General features: G+C 32.4%; 1 protein-coding gene across 1 annotated transcript in view; it reads left to right on the top strand.

Annotated features, from left to right (window-relative positions):
* LOC129224452 (RAB6-interacting golgin-like) overlaps window positions 1-23458 on the top strand; it is a 36918-nt gene extending 13460 nt beyond the window's left edge. Inside the window, exons 3-6 of the mRNA XM_054858906.1 lie at window positions 11625-11747; window positions 16350-16490; window positions 18515-18722; window positions 22972-23458. Of these exons, the coding sequence (XP_054714881.1) occupies window positions 11625-11747; window positions 16350-16490; window positions 18515-18722; window positions 22972-23184 (685 nt within the window). The 3' untranslated portion in view covers window positions 23185-23458. The remainder of the gene's footprint in view (window positions 1-11624; window positions 11748-16349; window positions 16491-18514; window positions 18723-22971) is intronic.
* Window positions 23459-24084: the final 626 nt, after the last annotated feature.

The following is a 24084-nucleotide window of genomic DNA, read 5'->3' as shown; positions in this document are numbered from 1 at the left end:
TTTTGAAAATTTTAAAAGTGGTACTTTTTGAAAAAAATCAAAATCAAAAATTTGATTTGCACCAAAAAAAACTTTTTTTACTACTACATAGGACATGTTGCATATCTCTTAAAAGAGCATTAAAAAAGCTACAAAATAACACTGGTCCCACCTCTCTAACTCAATTTTGACAGCTTTTAGAGCAATTTGAAAATTGCTTGTTTGTAGTTTTTCATGATTTTTTGAAAACTTTACAAGGCCGTACACAAAAAACTATTCAAGATAAAAATTTGAAATTTTGTATTTTTGTTATTCTTAGTGCCCACTATATGTGTGCCAAATTTTATCAAAATCTGAGGGGGTGAGGTAAAATGGGTGTGTTGAGTTGACATGGAATGACCCGATTATTTAAGAAGTCAAAAGTCCGTTACAATTCACGTGAACTGCAGAAGGTCATACACCCAGAAAAGTGCAAACTCTGCAGCAATGTGAGGATGAAAAGGCCATCAGTACTTCAAAAAAAGTTCACCTTGTACTGGAGCGCAATTAAGTGAATTTGAATCTAGCTTTTGTTTTAAAAAACACTGCTTATTTTGTGACGATGAAGCGTATGAGGAGGCTGAGAAGAAAGCGCAGTATCATACTCAAAATTAATACATGCAAGGGCAGCTTTTGACATGCCTCAGAACAATCTTTAGCTAATTTTAAAAGGGGTTCTTTAAATGTAAATGTAGAAAATTTATGAATTTTTCTGCGATAAATCTGCCCTTCTTTTCAGCCTCTTCATCGCCACAAAATAAGCAGTGTTTTTTAAAACAAAAACTGGATTCAGATTCATTTAATTGCACTCCAGTATGAGGTGGACTTTCTTTTGAAGTAATGGCCTGTTCATTAAGGTAGAGTGAAAAAAATCAAAATCTTATAAACGCTAAGTAACAGCCTGGAAAAGTTACTGTTTGTAGAGATATTTGGTCATGCAAAAGGATTTTGACCGCAAAAAATATCTTGAGGTGTCGCTTGCGCCTTGAAGTTGACCATTATTGCATAAAAACTGGAAAAAGTTACAATAATTTCATCAAATATCAAAATTTGATGTAGCGTTCTTTTTGTGTAGATTGCACACTGCATAAGATCATTTTAATAATAAACTGTATTTTAAACTTCCACACATACGTTGAATTTGACCAATATAGTGTCAGAATTGAATAACATCGTGTTACTCCGTAATAAGAGAAGAAATATTAGAAGTTATGATTTGTAAAAGTTTGTTTTTATTATTAATTAATTCTTACATAGATATGGATAAAATAAGTAATAAAAGCATTTCTTATCTAATAAAAAAATTAATTCTCCACTTAGCTCATAACTTTGGCTCAAAAGTCAAATTTACCTATAATAGATAACAAAGGTTAAGTATAAAAATTTTTAGATATAAATGTGGCTTGCAACAGCCCACATAAGCCACCCTTCAAAACAAAAGAAAATGCTAAATAAATTTTAATGGTTTTTGAACCCTCAAACTGTAACCACATTGATTACAATAAAACATAAGTTTGGCGCTATTTGACTTCTCATAATTTTCAGTCTTGATGATATTGTGGCTTAATATTTCGAGATTCTAATCCAGGGCCGGATTTGAAGTGTGGAGGCCCCTAATCAGGGTTTGAAAAGATCATCATATTTTCGATAATTTCTGATATTTTGATATAAATCCGAATATTTTGATATATACAGTGAAGCACCGTTTATACGTTTTTGAAGGGACTGTATGAAAAAAGCGTACAAATGAAAAAACGTATAATAGGTATAGGTTAATGTGTATTAGACTTTGCAGGGACCAATTTTAAAAACGTATAATTGATAAAAGCATATAAAAGAGAAACATGTAAACGGTGCTTCACTGTATGTATAATGTATATATCTGATATTTTCGACTCGTGAAAGTTAGGATATTTTGAAAAATTTTTATTGTGGAGGCCCCGGGGCAGTAGCCCCTCTTGCCCTCCCCTAAATCCGGCCCTGTTCTAATCTGACTCAAATAAATACACCCCTTTTGGTTAGACAACAAACTGTGCTGGACACTTCTTTTTCTTATTTTACCTATTGTCTCACTGCTTCAGTATGACATGTGAGGTTTTGAAAACCATGCTACTCAGTAGGTACGCTATCAAGCAGCAAGCACCCTTTCTTTCAAAGTTTTATCGGAAATCCCCTTTTTGAAAGAGGAAGCCAAGTTCTATCAGTTCTGCTTTTCAATGAGCTCATAGTAGTCTCTCAGCCTCAAAATTGAAATCTGGAGTTATAAATTTTCATTGTTCAGTTTAATTCTTCGAACTGGTCGTCATAGTCCGTCTCAAAACAAGTTCTCTGATGATGGTCATTCGCAATACCCAGTGTTATATTTTTTAGATTCTCAAAGTAACCAGTTTGCAGAACAAGTGCTGATGATCTAAACATAGTATGATGGCAAGTTTGAAGAATTCGATTGGATAACAAAAATTTACAATTCCAGATTTCAATTTCTATGCAGAGAGACAGACTACCTTGAGTTCTTTGATAAGCAGAAGTGGGAAAACTCGGATCATCCTCTTGAAAAAGGAATTACAGATAAAACTTTAAAAGAAATGATGCTTTATGGCATATCTACTGAATTATATGATTTCCAAAACCTCATGTTATACTAAAGCACTGAGATGATGCGCAAAATTAGACGAAGAAGCGTCAACCACAGTTTGTTGTTCATCCAAAAGAGATGGATTTCTTAAAGTCAGATTAGAATCTAGAAATCTTATCCACAATGTATCACTAAGGCCAAACATTGTCAGCAGTTAAGATAATAATGCGAATTGCCAGCCAAACTGTTTTATTATATGAAGTGTGGTTACAATTTGAGAGCTCAAAAAACATTAAAAGGTTTTTTTATTTTTTTAAACAGAGACAATATTTAAAATGATTAAACTTTTATTGAGCAAAAATGTTCCTAATACTGTTAGTAACACATATGTCCTTGTATGTAGATAAGTTTTCAATTCTTATTTTCATTAATGATAAAAGCTTAAAACTATTAAATGGTTGAATTAGCTGCTATTAGTATATTACTATACTAGCTCTTTGCACGGTCCACCTCAAAAATAAAAGTTATGTCAAATGACGCATGTTAAACGATCAGCTTCAATATGAGAAAAAAAAAATACTGTAAAATTTCCCCTCAAAATAATCATTCTGAAAGAAAGAAAATGACAAATAAAAAATTTCCGAACAAATTAAAGGGCATCTTTTCTGATTGTCTTCTGTTGGCAGTACAAAAAAAAAGAAAAAAGGAAGATAAAATGCCAAATGATACTCAAGAGGAGAAATTTTTACCTCAAAACAAAAACAAAATTTATTTAGTCACAGTCGAGAAAAAATTGCAACCTTCTGAATGGTTATATTCACGCTAATTTAAAAGGAGAGTGTGCATGCGATAATTTTCCCGTTACTAAATTAGGCTTAAAAAAGCTTTTAAATTTTCCACCTGTGATTTTTCAGCCTCATTTTTTTTTTTAATTTGAAGGAAGTTAAGCAATTTCAGCGCTATTTTTCGTGAGGTTTCAAATGGCACTAACTTGGAATTGATCGGAAAACTACTCAAACTTGTTGGGTTTTGGAAGGATAAGTTATATGTTACTCTTATGCAAAGTTACATCAATATTCGCTAGGGGGGAAAAGTTTTTTTTCTTCATAGCATTGCCTGTAACAACTCCAAAAAGGAAAGAATCCTTTTATACTAATACCATATATTTCAAAGAAAAAGTAAGGGGAGGTGGGGCACATTGGTCTGCTTTTTAATTATTTTTTATTTCATCAAAAAATTTAATGATCAGTTTAATTTTCTACAATAAGTTTCACTAAACACTTCTCGACCCCACAGATTTTTTTGGAAGTGTTGAATTGATAAACTTTTTTCACATTAATTTTTAAATGGAACCTCGTAAAGTGGACCAATGCGCCCCACGGGTGGAGTACGTTGGACCGCATAACTCAAACAACATTTGTTATAACTTTAGTCATAAATATTATTAAACTTTGTAACTACCTCATTCTCTCTACCTATTCCTTTAAAGATCAGTATAACATATTAAATAGATTTTTTGATAAATCATCTTTATTTAAAACAGCAATAAGCATTCACCATTAGTACACAATTATTTTTTAAAAATCAAAAGAAAAATCATAGAATATTGTTGTAGTTATTGAGAATTAAGAGCAAAAAAATTTTAAATTATATGGGGTAGGTTGGTTGGGCCCAATGTGCCCCACAAAAGGTGGACCAACCTATCCCACCTTCTTGGTCTGAAAAAGTGATATCATAATTGTTTTCTTTTTGACAAAAAATGAGAAAATTGGAAATTATATTACAAAGGAACTTACTTTAAGAAAGGAGGGAGGTGGGAAATTTTTTTCCCACAATCTTGATGAAAACCATTTAAAAAAAATTATGTTAGTTTTCTGAAAATTACTCAGGGGTACTGAAATAACACCATTTTCTGGAATAAAATTTGTTCAATATAACTGTACCATGTGATTTCATTATATAGTATTTTTAGGACCATAGGTGGTATTTGTTAGTCATAAAATAAAATAAAAATATTAACAGTATTAAAATAATTGAAACCGGTCCTACGTACCCTACCTCCCTCTGCATTAAAATTGACAGCTTTAAGTTAGCATATCTTTGTGTTCTAAAATCAAAATTAGATACTCTTAAGTAAAAGTATATTTTTGTATTCATTTAATCAATTATGTGTTTTATTTTTATTTCTATCATGGGCGCCCATAGGCAAAATTGTAAGGGCGGGGGGGGGGGGGGGGGCTCAGATATTTTAATCATGGTTTAGCAGGATATTTTCCCCATGGAAGCAGATTTCAGGACAGATTAGAGTCATTAAAATTTGGCACTTTTAATAACTTATTCATTAATGGCTGGAGAAGAAATGTTTTTACATTTTTGCAAAGAAAAAAGTACTAAAAGCAAGAAAGTTCTAGTTTCTAAGGGAGGGCTCAAGCCCCCTCCCCTTGCCCACCTATATAGGCGCTTTTGATTTCTATGTAGAATGCTTATTCAGCAAAAAATATTTGTTTAATACAGGAACTTTATTATAGCATGTATTGCATATTTTATTCTTAGAAAACAATTGTCTGCAAAAATTTAGAAATACATTTGAAAATATAAATAGTAAAAAAGGGCAGACAGAAATAAATCTTTTGGTAAAATTAATTTAGTATAATTTTTGTTAAATAATAATAAAATATATCTTTGCTTTTTTTGTCCTAAGTTTTTATTATTATTATTTCGGAAATAGTGTAACATGAAATGAAATGAATGTATAATTTTCAAACACAAAGAATATTGTTATAATTATTGAGATTTAAGAGAAAAAAAAAGTTTTTAAATTATGTGTTGTAGGTTGGTCTGGTGCAACATGCCCCACGAAGAGTGGACCAACCTACCCCACCTTCTTTGCCTGAAAAAGTGCTGTCATAATTTTTTTCTTTTTGACAAAAAATGGAAAAATTGCCAATTATTATGAACTAAAAGAACTTATTTTAAGAAAGGAGTTCAATTCCCCCCCGCAATCTTGATGAAAACCATTAAAAAAAATTAAGTTACAGTTTTCTGAAAATTACTCAGGACTACTGAAATAATACTTTCTAGAATAAAATTTCTTCAATATAACTGTAACATGAGATTTCATTATAGGATTTGTAGGACCATAGGTGCTATTTGTTGGTTATAAAATAAAAAATATTAATAGTATTACCAGTCCAACATGAGCCGCGGTCCAATGTACCCCATCTCCCCCTACGTTATATTATTTGGCTATAATAAATTTTAAATATAAATTTTAGCTGTCAATTTCAAATACAGTCAACTCGCGATAACTCGAACTTCGATAACTCGAAATTTTTGATAGCTTGAAAAAAAAAAATATTTCCCTGCACCTCTAATGCTTTTTTAATGAAATTTTATATCTTTAACTTGAAGTATTTTTTCCTCCTTCTTGATAACTTTAATTTTTTTCCCATTCACTCAAAAAAATTTCAATCCCTCTAAACTTGTTTTTCTAACTCCTATGCCTTTTACTTTATCTCCCCCAGTTACGTGCTCTTGAGAAGAAAATTGTGTCCTTGGGCTCTTTCTTTTGTTTGTGATTTTCACAGTTGGTATTCACCACAGCTATGTGGGAGGGGAGTCATGTTTCAGATGTTTTCTGTCAGCAGTGGACAATGGTAGAGTTTCTAGAATAAACATTCTCTCAACCTGAGCCCTGAAGCAGAATACTTGACAATATTCTGCAATGTAAAATTATTCAACCAAAATTGTTCTGCAAGTATTTCAAGCATTGTTTACACAAGCAACCAACGTGACCTTTTCGATAAATCGGGAGCCCTACATTAAAATTGCTTCATAAAAGTTTTTTTTTTTTTAAACTTTACTTTAATGTTGCTATGCATTTCTGTAAAGGAGGAATTAAAATAATGTTAATAAATAAGTGAATTAATAAAATCTATATATATAAAAATGGATGTATGTTTGTGGGTGTGTGTGTATGTTCCTTATACAAATCCACATTTTTCGGCGGATTTTTTCCAAATTTGGCACAAAGGTAAATTGTTGCTCAGGAATTCATATAGGCGGGGTTTTGGAATTTTAAAAAGACCCAAAGAGGTCTAATTTCATATTTTGAGTCATAAAACTCTCTTTTCTGTACGAACGAATTTTTGTATAGTTATGAATTTAGTCTAAATGAAAAGCCCATAAAAAACTGCCCTAGATAAAGTTTCTTCAAAGATTAACTTTAATCATGAAATTTGTGAACCTTGGTTCAAAGCAAATGAAAACGGTTATCAACATATTACCACCAGGAGCTATTTTAAATGCAATCAACACAAAACGTATCCTGAACGCTGGCCGTCAATGCCGTTTAGTGATGAGCGTTAAAGCATGTTTGGCGAGAAAGCCGTAGGTATAAAAAATGATGCTGTACATCGTTTCTTAAACTGCGACCTACGAAGCCCCAGGGGTGCATTGATGCTACTCATGTTGCTACTTAATTTGAATGCTACCGTTAAATCATAAGTTTCAAATATTGTTTAATTATAAAATCCACAACAGTAAGGGTTGCGTGTAATTTTTGATCAGTGTTTTTCCCGTTAATAGCAGAGAAAATACGAACATGAGTAAGGTAATAATATTGCATTCAATTCTGACATACAATCTTCGACTGTTTCAGCATTAGACTACTTTTATCAAAACTGCATTTATTTCATCCTTGCAACAAAAATTTAACTTAATGTTCTATGATCCTTATGACCTAATGAAACCAATTTGCAATATGTAAATTTTCTTTATACTATTCCTTGATTTACGTAGAATCTTTAAATAATTCGGTTCAACTATAACCGATAACCTAATTCGGTTTAATAGAAGTCGTTTCAGGCTGTCAAAGAAAAGGGGTAAAAGTACTAATAAAGCAAATAAATTGCAAAATAATCATAGTAATGCATAATAGCGCATTCGGAATTTATCTTTAAAGGGAAGGGATGTAGTCAAGGCTTTCCTTACATGTATCTATATATATATAAATGGATGGATGTATGTTTGTGGGTGTGTAAGTGCATGTTCCTTATACAAATCCACAGTTTTAGTCGGATTTCTTCCAAATTCGGCACAGAGGTAAATTATTGCTCAAGACTTCATATAGGCTGGTTTTTGGAATTTAAAAAAGATCCTAAGAGATTAAAGTTTACATTTTTAATCATAAAAAGGCTGTTTTCGACATAACAAATTTTCATATTGTTATGAGTTTGGTCTGAATGAAAAGCCTGTAAAAAATGCCCTAAATGAAGTCTCTTCAAAGATTAACTGTAATCGTTAAGTTTGTGAACCTTGGTTCAAAGCAAATGAAAATGCTCAACAACATATTACCACCAGGAGATATTTTAAATGCAATCAACACAAAAAGTATACTTAACAGTGGCCGTAAAATCGATTAGCGACAAGCATAACACATGTTGGCAAGAAAGCCGAACGGAAAAGAAATGCTGCTGTTATTACGCGTTTTTTGAATAGCATCTTGCAAAGCAGGAATCATTGCGGTTTCCGACGGTTCTACTTGCTTTGGTATTTCCATAGCAGTAATGGTAAAGCGAAAATATGGGTCAGTATTTTCCATATGAACAGCCCAGAATATACGAAAATTAATTCGGTATCAATAATTCATTCATTATCCATGTATAAGCTTCAACAATTTGATGTTGGATGGTCCTTTAAACCAATATGCATATATTCTTTATACTATTCCATGATTTACGTCGGATCTTTACATAATTTGGTTCAACTAATTTTAATCGCTGAAGTCTCACAAAGAACAGGGGTAAGAAAATACTAATTTGTCAAATAAACTACAAAATAATCATATTCGTGCGTAGTAGCGTATCTGGAATTTGTTTTCCAAGGGGGAGAGGGGAAGGTCATGACGTTTCTTACATGCACATAAACTACCATACTAGGATTGCCAATGTGTGCTAAAATTAAAGGTTGTGCACCTTTTTTATCCGCAAAACCACACGGAAATATAATTCGGCGGAATTCATACAGTTTGGGAGGGTTGGAGTTAGTTAAGTTTGGAAAAAATGCGAATAAATGTTAATTTAAATTTAAACTGTTTCAAACTGCAAAAAATTGCTACATTTTTCATCTAAACAAATTTCTTCATTTGAAATTTTATATTACCTTAATCGAGTAATAATACACCTGATGAAGCATCTTCGCCGACTAGCAATAATTTTAAATCTGTTAGCGGGTATGAGGCAACTTTTGACTCACAGAGATTACTATTTAAAGGCATGATGAAATATTACTCCACAATATGAAGTTTTTTCTTCATCATGAAATAAGTTGAAAAAAGCTACATCCCAATTAAAAAGCTATGTTCGATAACTGCTATTGTAAACAATCGAAAATTATTGGAAGTTTGTATACAGTTGTAAGTACAAACAAGACATTTATTTTTCAAAAAAATTCACGGCCTACAAATAATTAAAAAACAAAATCTAACACGGATAGTGACCAAAATGCACACGCCTACTTTTTTCTCTATAGCGCAGTTTAATTGACGGTTTTTAAATAGTTCGTTCAATAACTTCACGTCCACCTACTTCCATTTTTAATGTTTTACATACCTTAAAATAATGACTGTAATGTAGTCAGTGGACCCAATCCCACCTCTCACGACGATTGTATCCCTCTAAATTAAAGTTTTGATGCTTTCTAAGGAATACTCTGTCTAAAGCAACAAAACTTAAATACCTGCTCTCTCTACCTGCATCAGTGTGAGATATCATGTATAATATTTACGGCAAGTATTAGGTTTTCAAAATTTGAACTAGAACTTAAATCTTGACAAATTTCAAATCGTACAAGACATTAATATTACTGTCTAACTATCATTTTTATCTACGAAAATAGAAATTTGACGACAATATAAGAAAATAAAATGTAGCTGATGTGCGTCTTTTTAGGTAAGTTACACTTATCCAATTATACTCCATGGCATTGCACTAAATCAACGTGGCAAGAGCGAGCAGACACATTTGGTAAAGTTTTTTTTTATACTAAGCAAACTTTTTTTGCGAAATGTGCTTGCCTGAAAACATACAAAATAACCAATGACTTGATACCTTCATTCTCAAAAACACCGACAAAAAATCCATAAAACGGAGTGTTATCGTCTGTTAACAACACTGACTGAATTCTGTATTTTCTGTACGGTGGACTATTTGTTTAGCTTTTGGACATTGAGGATGATTTTAAATTAATCTGAAAATATTGTAACCATGTCCAAGAAGACTATTTTGTATATATTTGTGCCTAATAATAAGGATTGACTTTTATTTTTTGGTAAGCTCACGACTCTTTCTAAGGAAACATTCAATGATTTATTTCCGAATAAAATGTATGTGAAAAGTACTGTTGCATTTTTTGATGTATTGGGGAAAACAAAACCTACAATGGGGGCACAACGCTTTTCTTTCGAAGCGTCACGTAAAAGGTTGTCCCACAAGATGTGCAAAAGACAATCATTTTTCTTTGCATTAAGACAATTTACGTACCGCCTGTCTGATTTAACCTCATACTACGTACCAGTGGACAATACATAGCCCAAACAATATTCCCCATACTTTTTTGCTTTAAGTCAATGCTACTTTTTCTTCAAATGCTTGATTTTCTGTGTTATTTAAAGTGTTTTGAAGATATGAGCCTAGAAAGCGTTATGAATGTATTTTTTTACGCTCATTTAGATAGAATTCATTCAATTGATTATCCGAAAGATATGTTGCATTAAAAAGCACCCGGGCAACGCCGGGTAGTAAGCTAGTAATAAATAAAAGGTGTAGAGGTTAGGGTAGCATATAATAAAACACTTCAAAACTTTCAAAATAATTAAAATATTTTCTGGATGCAAAAGGATTGAAATCTCAAACAAGACATGCAGTTTTCGGTAATGGACATGTTTCAATGTTAGCATGTTTCCAAAACATACGTTTATAGAGGAAATTGCTGTGGAGGAAGCTCGATTGTGAAAAATAAGGAAAAGGCAAATCAAAAATGCTAGAAAAATCAGAATATTTTCAGATTTAGAATATGAAATTTTTGTAGAAACTGCAGATTTTCTACAAATACCTTCCAAGTCATGATAGAATTTTACACAAATTCTGCAGATTTCTTTCAGCAAATTTAGTAGTATTCTGCTTTGGAGAACCTGAGTGACCAGTTCTCAGAACACAACCCTTTCTCATTCTAGTCTTCGCCTTGCGACTTTGCTTATTAGTGCTGCGAAGAAGCTAAGGTTTATTTTTCATCAAATTATGGCTACAAAACGAAAATGCACAACACTTTCTATTGCACAGAAGAAAAAGGTGATTGATGCAGTTGAAAAAGAGGGAAAGAAAAAGATTGATATTGTGAAGGAGTTTGGTATTCCGAACAGCACAATGTCGACCATTCTCAAAAACGAAGAGACTATACTTGAAAACTTTGATGATAATCAAGGAATCGGAAAAGAATGGAGATTGGGGAATATCCAGAAGTTGAAAAAGGCTTAACGCAGTGTCGGATCCAGAACATTCCACTTGGTGGAAACATATTGAGAGAACAGAAGATGAGGACATTGAAGAACTTATCAATCCAAAAAAGATCATCTTTAAAGAAGCAGAGAGTGTAATGCATGTCATGCAGGCGTTCATTGAATCAAGACCTAATATAGAAACAAAGACATTCAATGCTATTTCCCATCTGGAAAATGTAATTGACGTGGAAAAAAACAAGAATACCCGTCAAACTCTTCTTGACAGTCATTCTTATTTTGTAATTGATATTTTTAATAAGGTACATAATTCTTATATTAAATGGTATGTTTTTTTTTTTGTAAGATTTTTGATAACTTGAAGTTTTAATGACTGGAATTTCTTATCTCTTCCCTCCAATTTTGAGTTAGCAAGAGTCAACTGTAGTTGAAATTTGTTTCATTAAATTTATTTAACATTGAAAAAATTCAATTATCTTCGAAAACGCATGTTCACCATATTTTATAATTTTTTAGCATTACAGATCCAGAAAATGAGATGCATTTGCCTTCATTGGAACTCTTTGAATTGAAACAAAAGCGAATTGAAGCAGAGAATGCTAGGAGAAGAGCACTCATTAGTAAAGCAATAACAGATAAGTATGTTCTCTCTCACTTAGATTATTAATCATCAATTTACAGTTCAAAGCTTTAAGTACTGTTATATAGTTATCGATTTTTACTACACATTTTCATGAAGATTTAAATTCAACTTTTGCTTTTATTTCATCCCTTGTCAAACTTTTATATTACAGAAGTTTCTCGAAACTCCGAGTCTCAAAAGTCAGAGGTTTCGGATAATTCGAGGTGCTTTATTGACATTTATATCTTTAAATAATTGTTAAAATCTGAAAATCGAAATCTTTAGCTATTGTAAAACTTCCTTAAAAACATAAAATAAATAATCAAATAATGTAATCAAGAAATCAGTGTCAACAACACTTGATTCGTGGTGCGAAATATTTATTGACTACTGAAGATGTATTAAGAAATGTTTTGGAGAGATAATTTGATATTAAAAATGACTTGAATTTAACACTGTTTAGCCACTAAGAACAAGTAAACAGGAACTTTTGGAACAACTGATTGGATACAAAATGGGAGAAGCACAACTTGATGCGTTCAAGTTGTATAAGTGAAATTTTAACCTTCAACGGCTAATCAATTTTGTGTCATGCAAGAGACATACATAAGCATGCACATATACATTCTGACATGCCAACCAAAGCTAGCTGAAATGAGTTTGGGGATAGATAAAATATGTTTTTTTTTTTTTTGTTGCTTACAAGTTTTCACACATAAACTTGTACAAAGATTGATAAAAAAATAGTCAAATTTCTTTTGGGGTAATAAAAATGGAAATATCTTTTGAAATTTGAGTGATAAATTTTATGTGAATAAACTTCCTTTTCCTTGGACAAAGAATTTAAAAGGACACGCCTTATGTCGTCCAAAAAGCTTGAAGTTTCAATTGCTACGAATTTTCTGGATAATTTGAGGTAGCATGAGCCCCAATTACCCGGATTTTGAGACTGTACTGTATATTGATCTTTATTAAATCTTGACATTAATTTTTCAAAATCAATTTCCGCAAAGAAGTTATCAAGTTTTAAAACAACATCAGTAACCTCACATCAGTGTGGAAAGGAAGGCACAGAGCCTGAAAGGTTGGGAACTCCTGACATAATTTAAGGGGTGTGGGTAATCTTTCATCACCTTAACAGACAATTTATGTGCAATTATAGCTAAAAAAAATTTATTACAAAAAAACTAAAAAATCATAAAATTTATCGGGGGAGGGGGGGAACTATTCCGCGGTGTAAACGCCTGGTTTTGAATTAATTTTGTAGCAAATGTCAAAGCCGTTGGTGCAGGGGGACTCCTCGAGGTGGGACAGGAAAGGACAATGTCTTTGATGTTATTATTATTATTTTTAAATATATATGGAGAAAAATATTTGCTCTTCATCAACTACTGCATCGTATGAAATACACCGCCAGCTCAGTCAGTTCCAGCCGAGGACTGCAGTTTCGTGCTTATTAGCACTCATCAGCATAGGATTAACCGAGCTGGAGGTGGAAAACCTCTTAAGGAAGCTCGAGTTGAACCGAACCATTGTTTCGGTCACTCGTCTGGTCAGTGCTAATTCTATATTAGCTACCAGTTTGTTTGGCACTCTTGGCTTCCTTAAGAGGTTTTCCACCTCCAGCTCGGTTAATCCTATGCCGGGCTGATGAGTGCTAATAAGCACGAAACTGCAGTCCTCGGCTGGAATTGACTGAGCTGGCGGTGTATTTCATGTATTTCTGCCTTAGCCCGGGCTATAGGGTACTTACTGAATACTGCATAGTATATTTGGAGAATCACACATCTTCCAAATGTTCTAAGTTCACAAATTTGACAGTTCATGTTTTACCAGCTAAATTCATTATGAAGTTGCACTTTCTGAATCTGGGAGTATTCTCAGTGTGAAAGTCAGAAGATCTTTTAATTTAGGAAATTTTAAAACAAATTTTCAGATTGAGGCGTTAGCAATTTATTGCTAAGTTCCTATCAGAGACAACTGAATAGAAAATCACAGGTGTGAATTTTAACATAGAGAACAATGCAGCTAAAGTGAAAAAATCGGGATGATCGTAAGACTATTGCATTGCAGGTGTTCTATAATTGTAATAAACATGTATTAACCACATATATGCAAAAAATCGCTGTTATTAGCCTTTTAAGATAGGCATCTTAAAATACAGAAAAGTAACAGACATTGAGAAATGTTTTTAAAAGTGTATTTTATTGACATAAACTCAGAATTTTTGTTCTCAAATTATAACTAAATCCCTTCTGTAATTGATTTATCAAAGAAAACAAATGCTTCAGAAACAAATACAGTAAACCCTCGTTATATCGCACTTTCCGGGAGACAAAGAAAAAGCGATATAAGGGACATTCTCCAGAAAACGGAACTTTTAAGTTTTAATAACTTTGTTTTCTTTTTTTTTTTCTATTCTTACATGAAAGTGTTAACCAATAGAAGTAACCATAAACAATGGCCCAGCTAAGTTCCAATTATTTTACTCATAAATAAAAAAATATGCTTTTTTCACGGAAATAAAAAAAAAAGAAAAATACTTTTAATATTTAAAAATTGAGGCCAATTTAATGTCAAAGTAGTAATTTTGTTAATTGTGCAAACAGTCAGCTATTTTAATAATTAGTGGGAATATAATATACAGCACTTTTAATTAAAGTTAAGTACAGCTTAATTAGTAGTTTCAAATGTATGTTAAAAAATAGTATTTAGTAAATGTGAGGATATATTGGCAATTTATAATTTTGGTAGAATTCCTATTATTGATGTATTTACCCTCCATCATTTATTTTCACCTCAGAAATAATGACAATGATAAGATCTGTCACAAAGGTGAGGAATTTTCCATTAATATAGGCCTAATACATTTTTCAGGGGTTTTTTTTTCTTCGTTGCTACAATCTGCACATGTTAAGCATATGAAACATGATCACTTCTTTTTTTACATCAACTTACATCCCTGAAATTCAAGTGCACGGAGGTGAGAAGTCAAAATAACCACACTAAGTTTTTAAAGCAAAATGCATCTTCTTGTTTTTCGACAAAAATCTCACAACTTCAACTATGACTGAAAATTAACAAGGGGACTCCCTTGTATTGTAGAAAATAAAATTTGATGTCATTACTGACATGTGTTAATGAGGAATGGCATTTTGTGCTTAGGTAACCTAGGTGAGCATTTATTGTGTGACATGAGTCCTTGTCCTACTAAAACACAATATCAAAAAAATAAATATACTTAAACAATTAGTATTTGAGACACTTGTGAAAGGAATAATCAATAAATAAGTATATACTTTTAATTAAAAAAGGTATTAAGCAACATAAACAGTCACACAATGTGTGTGACATGCCACGGAGGTGAGAATTTACATGTTGTGAACCAAAAAATATACTAAAATAAAAATTATTTAAAAATTGTTGGCAGGTTTAAATAAATATATTTTTGATGAAATTAAAAATCATTATCAAATGAATTATTCCTTAAAGTTTTTACTGTAAAAGGCGCGTGACAGAAAAGTTACTTTTTGAAGAACAACCCATAACCGAGGTCATTTAAAAGTTATCCATTCAAATATACAACTAAATTAGCATTTTTTTTCTTTTTGACATGATTTTCAAATGGTTTCGATGTAGTTCACGAATGTACTATCACACGTATTAAAACTTATACAAGATTTAAATTGAAGTAAATTTTCAGCGTCAATATGAAATGGCAAATAAAGATAATCTTTTTTTAGCTACAGTGTGATAAGAGCATTCCAATACTCTCTTATTCCCAATAGACTTTCTAATCCTTTTGATTTGCAGTAGATAGGATGTGAAAAGTAAAAGTAACCAGATTGTTTCCTGAAAATTCTTTCGCCCATCCAGAGCATTCTTCCTTTCTTTGATGCAAATCCTGATTTGTGCTGTGCAACCAAGCACAGATCTTTTCTGTGCTAACAGGTAGTCAGAGAGTGTGTATGTTCTCTTCTACTTGGACCGATGTGACACCTGCCTGCTGTCTCACTCATTGTAAAGGTCTTAGTAGCAATACAAAAGAGTAGTTTCTTAACTATATCTTAAACTAAAATATACTGCCTGTATGTACATTTGGATGGCAGAAGTTGCCGCTGCTTTTCCAGCGAATTCGGAAGAATAGAAGCATCTTCGTTTTATTCATTGACAAAATAAACACGATAAAGACGTTTTCATGAATGGTTTCAAGCTTAAAGCAAGGTTTTTTTAAAAAATATTTTGGGAGACAGAAGAAAAGAGCGATATATCAGAATGAGCGATATATCAAGGTGCGATGTAACGAGGAGCTACTGTACTATATGACTACCATGGTGTTATTTTAATTTTAGTTCTTGATCTTGGGTAAATTAAAAATGTTAAAACTAACAAAACTCATTAAAAAATTGCTTGTCAGTTTTTTTTTTTCAAATGTTACAGGCATGTTACTGTAATTATGGACAAAAAAAAAAGTAATGATAATAAGGTGGTACTACTGAATGAAAGCAGATTAAGCTCATTCATTAATTTGAAAATGAGTGCATTTAATGAAATTTATACAAATTGAATGCCGTTGCTTAGATTCTTTCCCTCTTTCAAAATAATGTTCTTCATTTTAGGAAAAAACGCACTCTAGCGGAGGCTGCAAAATTGAACAAGATAACTTATGAATTGGATCGATTGGATTCCATTCTCAGTGCTGATGTATCGATTTTACGAGATTACATTGAAAAAGCTAGCTTGGAGTTCACTGAAGCTGAGTATGTAGTTTTGTTTGTACGCTTATTGACAGCTTTGCAAAACGCTTGTTTTCTAGATCCTAAGGAGAGGGGGGGGGGGGGGGGGTGGAAAAATTTCTACATACTCTTACTTTGGGAAGGGGGTCAAATTCATTCTTATGTAATATTTTCCAAGTCTATATTTTATAATAGAAATCTCGCAAGGTTGCCACTGGAAGTTCAAGAATGAAATACCTTGACATTTCCAGGTGGTTTTGAGAAAAATCCCAGGTTATCGATGTCCACCTTCATTTTGCAACATTAATATCTCAAATTTTGATAAAACTTAACCTTATTTTCAAACTTTACAAACAATGGTTACCAAATTTAATTTACTCAAGCTGAAATAATCAAAAATATGTACTTCAAAAAACTTTTTTTCCAGCTAGAGTCCAAGACACCCCCAGTTTTTTTTTTAGACTTACTAATAGTATTGTGCTGTAAAAGTTTTAGCTTCTTACTCAATTTTTAAAAGGCTGCTCAGCGACCCCTTGATTTAACATTAGCCGTAGCGTAGAAAAAGGCAAACTTAGAAACATTTAATTTCCCCAGCTGTTTTTTTGTAAATAATTATTTTATTGCAATGTATATGCATATAACTGGTGTATAATATAATATGTAGCATTGTTTTTTCAGAGCACAAAGTGTGCTTAGCGTACATGTAGCTCTTTACCTTTTGGCATTTCTATGATATACTCGTAGAGAAAACCAAAAAACCATGTTACGACTGTTACTTTTTCTCCTGCTATGTCAAGAGTTTCAATTCGAAAAATACAATTCAGTATCCTGATTAACCATCTGCTACATGACCTGTACCTCATAGACCAAGAATTCTCATTCTTCCACCTTTTCCAACCATCCAACAGCAATCATCAGATGAAAGTTCAAAACGACAAAACAATGAAAAAAAGCGAAAAATTGATTTCATTTTTTAAAAAAAACCCTAACGATTGTCCAACATTGATAAAACTGCATTGTTTTTTTAATGAATAACTCAATTTTGTAGGAATTTTCAATTAAATATAGTTTTAATAAATATTTTCTTAGTATTTTTGTTAGTTTCTATGAAAATTTTCAAACACACTTTTCTTGAAAACCTGAGGTGGTGGAAAAAAAATTAAGCTCAGATTCGTGATCAGCACACCCCATTTACTATAGGGCACCTATTGAAATTGAAACTTTTTCATGAAGAAAAAAAAGTAGGCCTGTGTTATTGATGAATACACATGTATGGACAGGTTCTATTATAAAAGTATCTGACCTATTTGTTTTCTGCGATGGATATGAATAAAGCAAGCTTGCATGAGCTGACCTTGAACCTTTGTGCACATAAGTGAATTTTTCCTCATCTCTGATTAGCGTTACTTTCCAACATTTTAACTACTGAAACACTGAACTTAAAAATCAAGAATCCTAGTTCTCGGGAATTCAACTATCAGAGCAGAGTCTGGAACGGATTAACTGCAATGACAGAGGATTGATTGTAGAAGTAAAAGAAAACTTGTTCTCTCTGTGTGTATACAAATACTTGAACTTCATGATTTCATATTATGAACTTCATAACTGATAACAAAAAAAAAAAGCACAGACATTATCAGAAAATCTGAATTAATAAAACAGAATCATCCTTACATTGTTGCCATTTTTTGTGGCTCAAAGAGAATTTCTTGAAAATTTGTCTCTTATTTATGCTGGAATTTGGAATTTTTAAATTGTTCATTTTAAATAATGAATGAACTAATAATTACATTTAGCAGAAAATATGAGAGAGTGCATTTTACACTCGTACAGAAACCATCTCGAGGTGAAATTAAAAAATATTTTTTATCTCGCCCCATATATCTTTTTTTCTTTCTCATAAAACATAATACATCTCAATCAAATTTTATTTTTACTTAATTTAATTATTTAAAAATTTTGGCAATTGTATGTTCAGAAATTTGAATGTATCTTAGAGATCTGTTAGCATTTTACATGTCTCTTATTTTAAGCGTTTTTTTCTGCAGGAAAAGGTACCTAAAAGCAGAAAAGGAATTTGTTGAGGCAAAGTTATCCCTTTTCGAAAAGATGCAAAGAAAACAACAGCTAACCGAACACCTTTGTGCAATAATTGAACAAAATGAAAACAGAAAAGCTAACAAACTTGTTGAACTCATGAAACAATTAGAGATGGAAGCTGTTATGGAAGATTATGAAATAAATGATATTGAACCTGTAAGTAATAAGTTTATTCATATGGATTTTCTCACAATGCATTATATTCAGAGTTGAAATATTCACTTAAAATCCCCCGTTTTTTTTAATTAGATCGTGTGTATCAGTAACATATTGCCAAAAAAAAAAAAAAAATAAATAAATAAACAAAAGCTTATGCCCTTTTCCTTTAAGATAAAGTTATGTTTCAAACAAGTAATGTTTTTCAAACAAATTTTTAAAAGTTTTAATGAAAGATATGATTACTTGATATCAACAACCTTTTACCATTTTGTATGCAAATTTTCAAGTTTTGTTGCATAGAAAGTTTTAGCTTTGAGAAGAAAAGGGAATGGTGTAATTCATAGCGAGAATATTTCCACTATTATCAGAAGAAAAGGAGTGATTCTGAAACATGAAAAAGCAAATTATTCACACAATTCAATGCAAGCCCATATAAAACTAATGAGTTGTGGTGGGCTGCTTCACCCACCATGCTCACCTGACATTGTACTATCTGATTTTCCTTTACTCCAATTTATGTGTGACCAAAGAACCAATTAATTTCTATCTATCTAGTATTGAAAATTTGTGCACTACATGGCAAAAGGTTATTGATAACAAGAGCAATTATATTGTTAGTTTACAAAAAAAAACTTTAAAATTTAAACTTTTAGTAATTAAGAATTCCTTTTAGGTCTCCTGAGTAGTTAATTTAAGATTTTGAATTATTTGCATTAGCAGAATCAGCAACCAAGATAACTGTGGGGCCAGTTCTTTGAAATATATTCTTCAGATCATTCAGATCATTTTTTTTAAAGGTTTTAAAATAATTTATATAAAAATTTGAATATTTTAAACCACATAATATATAACTATTGAAATAATTCAGTGTCATAAAAAGAGATTGCTTGGGGGGGGGGGGAGATGAATTTACATTTTTCTGGTGCCTAGATGTCTTACTGGATCGTACGTTAATCAGGACCCAATAGCAACAGCTCATTTACCACATTCAGGTATTATTGTTTCAGTCTTATTAGAAATCATCAGCATGGAATAGCCATGAACAAGTTGGATGCAAATGTCCTCTCATTGAAGCTAAGATTACCTTCACACTGGTAGATAAAATTAATTTAGCACACCAGTGAGGCTCCATGGTATGCAGACTCTGCTACTATTCCAGTCTGATGAAGATGAAGCTGTAGTATCCGTGTCGTAAATGAGTAGTCAGTATACGCTTGTAACTTAGACTGTTCAAGTTTACTCCCAGCCTCTTATCTCTTGAAAACTTCCTGTTGCCTTTGCCCAAGTAAGAATTGCAAAATCATGTGATTACCATGGCACACCTTCAAACCTTAGGTTTGGCTTGCCTTTTCTGTTTTCTTAAGAACTTACTGTGGGTTCAGTTTGCATTTCATCTTAGGTTGTGCAAGTGCAATTCAGCTTTTGGCAGTTTCCTTGTTATGTATGCTTATTTTGCAAGAAAATCCTTAGTTCAATGGTAGATCTTACCTCAAGTTCTAAGACAACTCCAGAAAGGAGTCAATCATTGTAAAATTTCATAGCAATTGAATATTGATAGCAAAAGATTACCAATCCTAATATAGCTCCACATCTCGCTTTCAATACTTAATTTATGAAACTATGGTTGTCTTTAAAGAATGATGATTGAAAATATATATATATACTCATATATCAGTTTTCCCCCTCCTGAAAAAAATGGAAGAAAATCTTAAAAGTGTAAATTGATCCCTACTTTCAAAAGAGGCATTTTAGAAAGAAAATAAAATGTTTAAAATAGGAAATGTTATTCTTGTACCCTTGTATAAAAGGTTTAAAATAATGATTTTTGTGAATATTCGCTTTCGTTTGTTTTAATATTGATAAAATTTTGCCTTTTAATTTTTTGTAGCCTTATTCATTTGCTTAGAAATGAATGCAAAAGTAATCTTACACATAACCTGGAGGAGTAATGTGTTGTTGTCCCAATACAGGAAAAGTCCCCAGCTATGCATTTCAAGAATAGTTTTTAAACAAGGCAAAAACATGAAATAATTAAACAGAAATAGTGTGGTGTAATTGCGTAAATACCTTTACTTGATTTAATTAAAATTGCAGCAGTACTCAATTACAAAATACATAAAGTAAGAATTGATACATGATAATACTTATGTACTAAATAGAATAAATATATATTACAGTTCAGCAATACTAAGACAATACATACCTTTATATTTCAAATGCTAGAGTATATTCTAGATTCTGCAATCTTATCATTCTGCAATTTTTTGTGTGTACTGGTATTAATAACACTGTCCCCCCCCCCACCCCCAAATATATAGTGACCCATAAGCATTGGAACTTAAGTGAGGCAAATGCAGGATAATAATTTTAAACCAGTACATACTAATGTTACTTCTGCTTTGAATTCTTATTCACCAAATTGTCTATTGCAAGAGTTTCCGAACTTTTTCGATTTGCAGCAACCTTTGAAGAATTAGAATTTTCTCACGGCCTTTCTATGTTACAATATATACGGTTAGTCCCAAAAGTAATAAGACTTTTTTCAAAGAAATAGTTATATTGAACAAAATATTTATAGCTTGATCAATAAAATTAACTTTTTATCAATAGTTTTATTAATAAAACTTAATACTCTTCAAAATAGTCTCCTCCTGAGTCTATACACCTTTGCTCATGTGTTTTCCATGCATCGATGGTCCTCTAGAACTCGCTTTTGGAAATGCTGTTTAGGCACCTCGTCGTGGTCTATTGAATGTTGTTCAGGGTCTTCAGATGCTTTCCTTTCAGCTCCCTTTTCACCTTTGGGAGCAAGAAGAAATTTGGCTGGGGTATAGGGTCTGTGGCACCGTTATAACACCAATCTGGGTCAGATAGGAGTTGACAACAAAGGTGGTCAAACAAGACTTTTGGCACAAGTTTCGCGAAAATCTTATACATGGCCAAGTCTTCTATAACAATGTGTTGAACATCTGTTTTCAGCCAATTTAATTGTTTTGACATCAAACGAATACTCATTCGTCGGTCTTTGTTCAGCAAATCTTGTACACGAGCGACATTATCGTCCGTCCTCGATGATGATGGATGCCCAAAAGGAGCCTCATCGTCGACTTCCTCTCGGCCGCCTTTGAACTACTTGTACCACTTTTTTGGCCTGCTAGTATGACAAGCAATCATCCTTGAAGGCCTGAGTGAAATAAATAAACGTTTTTATTCCCACCTTTGGGAGTTAGATGCAAAATTTTAATCACATAGCATTGCTCTTAAGTTCTCTCCATGACAACGGCTCTGCACGGAGGTTCACTAAAATAGACCTCCCACCACTCAGAGAGCTCGTAGACAACTGAACCTGGTGTCTCTGGAAAGCTTAGAGTCCCCCCCTACCACTTTCAACTGGTAGCGTAGGTGCGGGCAATATAGTCTCGTGGCAAAAAATCAGTCTTATTACTGTTGGGACAAACCATATGCATGTAGTGTATATACAGTGTGCCCACTGAAGTCCCTTGTCACCTTCTTAATTTTGGGACGGCTGCTGCTATCTTTATAAAAGTGGTGTCTTCGATAAGTAAATCGGGTATGCGCTACCGAATGAAACCGTTCACAGCACCACCTGGGGGAAATCTGCGGAGTTAGCTTTCGTATCTCGAAAACGCAACGAGATAGGGGGAGTGTATTACAAAGTTGTACAGCATAATCGATTTAGTACGGATAAACACCTCATTGACATGGAGGTGAAAAATAGAATGGCATTTGGTGTTCGTGATTCGATTGGGTGGCGCATATACTATAATACCTAGTAACCACTTTTATAAAGATAGCAGCAACTGTTCCGAAATTAAGAGGGTGGCAAGTGACTTTTACAAGCACTCTGTAGATTCTGTGCACATCTGGTTACAACACCCACTTTGGGAACCTATATCAAATTAATTGATTTAAACATTGTTTAAGTCAATTAAGTTGACAAATTTGATCATTTGTTTGAAAAAAAAAAATCAAATTTGCTTTGTGAGTTGGAAACCTATACCGCTGCTATGATGCACTGGCATTAAAAAGTAACACAAAAACATAATTGCTATTCATATACATGAGTTGTGACTTGCAACCACTTATTTTGAATATTTCACAATCCAAAGTTGGGTTGCACCGAAGTGGTTTGGAACAGATATTTGGATATTTAAAACATTTGAAAACAACTAGTCATTGACAAATAAACTAATTCAATTTTTTTTTTGTACTCTTTTCTCTTCAGATTTTATCCAACCTTTGTATTTTGAATGATGAAGCGTACCACTCTTGTCAGACATTGAAAACATGTTCTCCTGATTCAAAAAAGAGTTCTCCTTCACCTGAACAAAACATTCAAAATGAACTTAAAAACAATGAATGCCATGCAACTGAAGATGATGAGAATGGGCAAAGCGAATCTCCTGAAGGTTCAGATTTCAAAAAGGAAGTTACTTGACAATTTGTTTTATTTGTACATAATATTTATTCAATTCCTACTGATTTCCGATACATTAATTGGGAATGATGACTAAATCAAATAGCAATGTTACCTGTATATTCTACTCTTGTTATGCATTTATAGAATATTATGAATTTTTGCTAGAAATTAATTCTACAAACTGTTCTTTAACAAAAAAAAAAAAAAAATTAAACAGTATAGAGTATACTGTATTTTGTCAAAACTGATATTTAACTTGTTATAGAAATCAATCTATTTTAATAATAAAGTTGAGTCAATAGACTACTTTGTATGTATTTCATGTTCTGAAACACATAAAATATTTGAGTACTGTCAAACCTCGTTAACCTGAAAGTAACAGGACCATGAAAATTGTTTCGCGTTCACCAGATTTCATCTTATCCAAGAAATTAATAAGCGATTCCAAATAGAGATTCCACTAGACTTGATCTACCCTTATCGAGTTTCCAAAAGCTGTTGCCACAGAAGAAGAGTAAAAGTTGTGAATAAAACGCGAAAGTAAGAATTTCTACCTCTTCCACGTAAACTAATCAGGGTCAGGCCCGGCTCCTGGGGTAGGCAGCTGCCTAGGGCGGCAAGCAACCCCTTCAGACCTGGTGTCAGGTATACCAGACTTACACTTTAAACAGCTGCTAATCATTTAATAATTGATTTAATTAGTTGATTTTTATTTATTTTTTTTGCAGTTGACTCTTTACATTCTACTTATTATAATCTGTGAAATAATTTTTCGTTTTGGGATTGACAACACTGACATATAAGGATTGAGAGATAGAGAGTGGCTCATTTTTCCAACCATGGATTTTCATCTGAAAAGCGAGGTTTTTTTCCTGATTTTTTAAAAAATATATAACTTTTAATTAATTATTTCAAATG

The sequence above is a fragment of the Uloborus diversus genome, chromosome 6 (genome assembly GCF_026930045.1).
Source record: "Uloborus diversus isolate 005 chromosome 6, Udiv.v.3.1, whole genome shotgun sequence".
Taxonomy (NCBI): domain Eukaryota; kingdom Metazoa; phylum Arthropoda; class Arachnida; order Araneae; family Uloboridae; genus Uloborus; species Uloborus diversus.
Note: the sequence above shows the minus strand (reverse complement) of the source record. Positions and strands in the feature narration are given on the sequence as shown.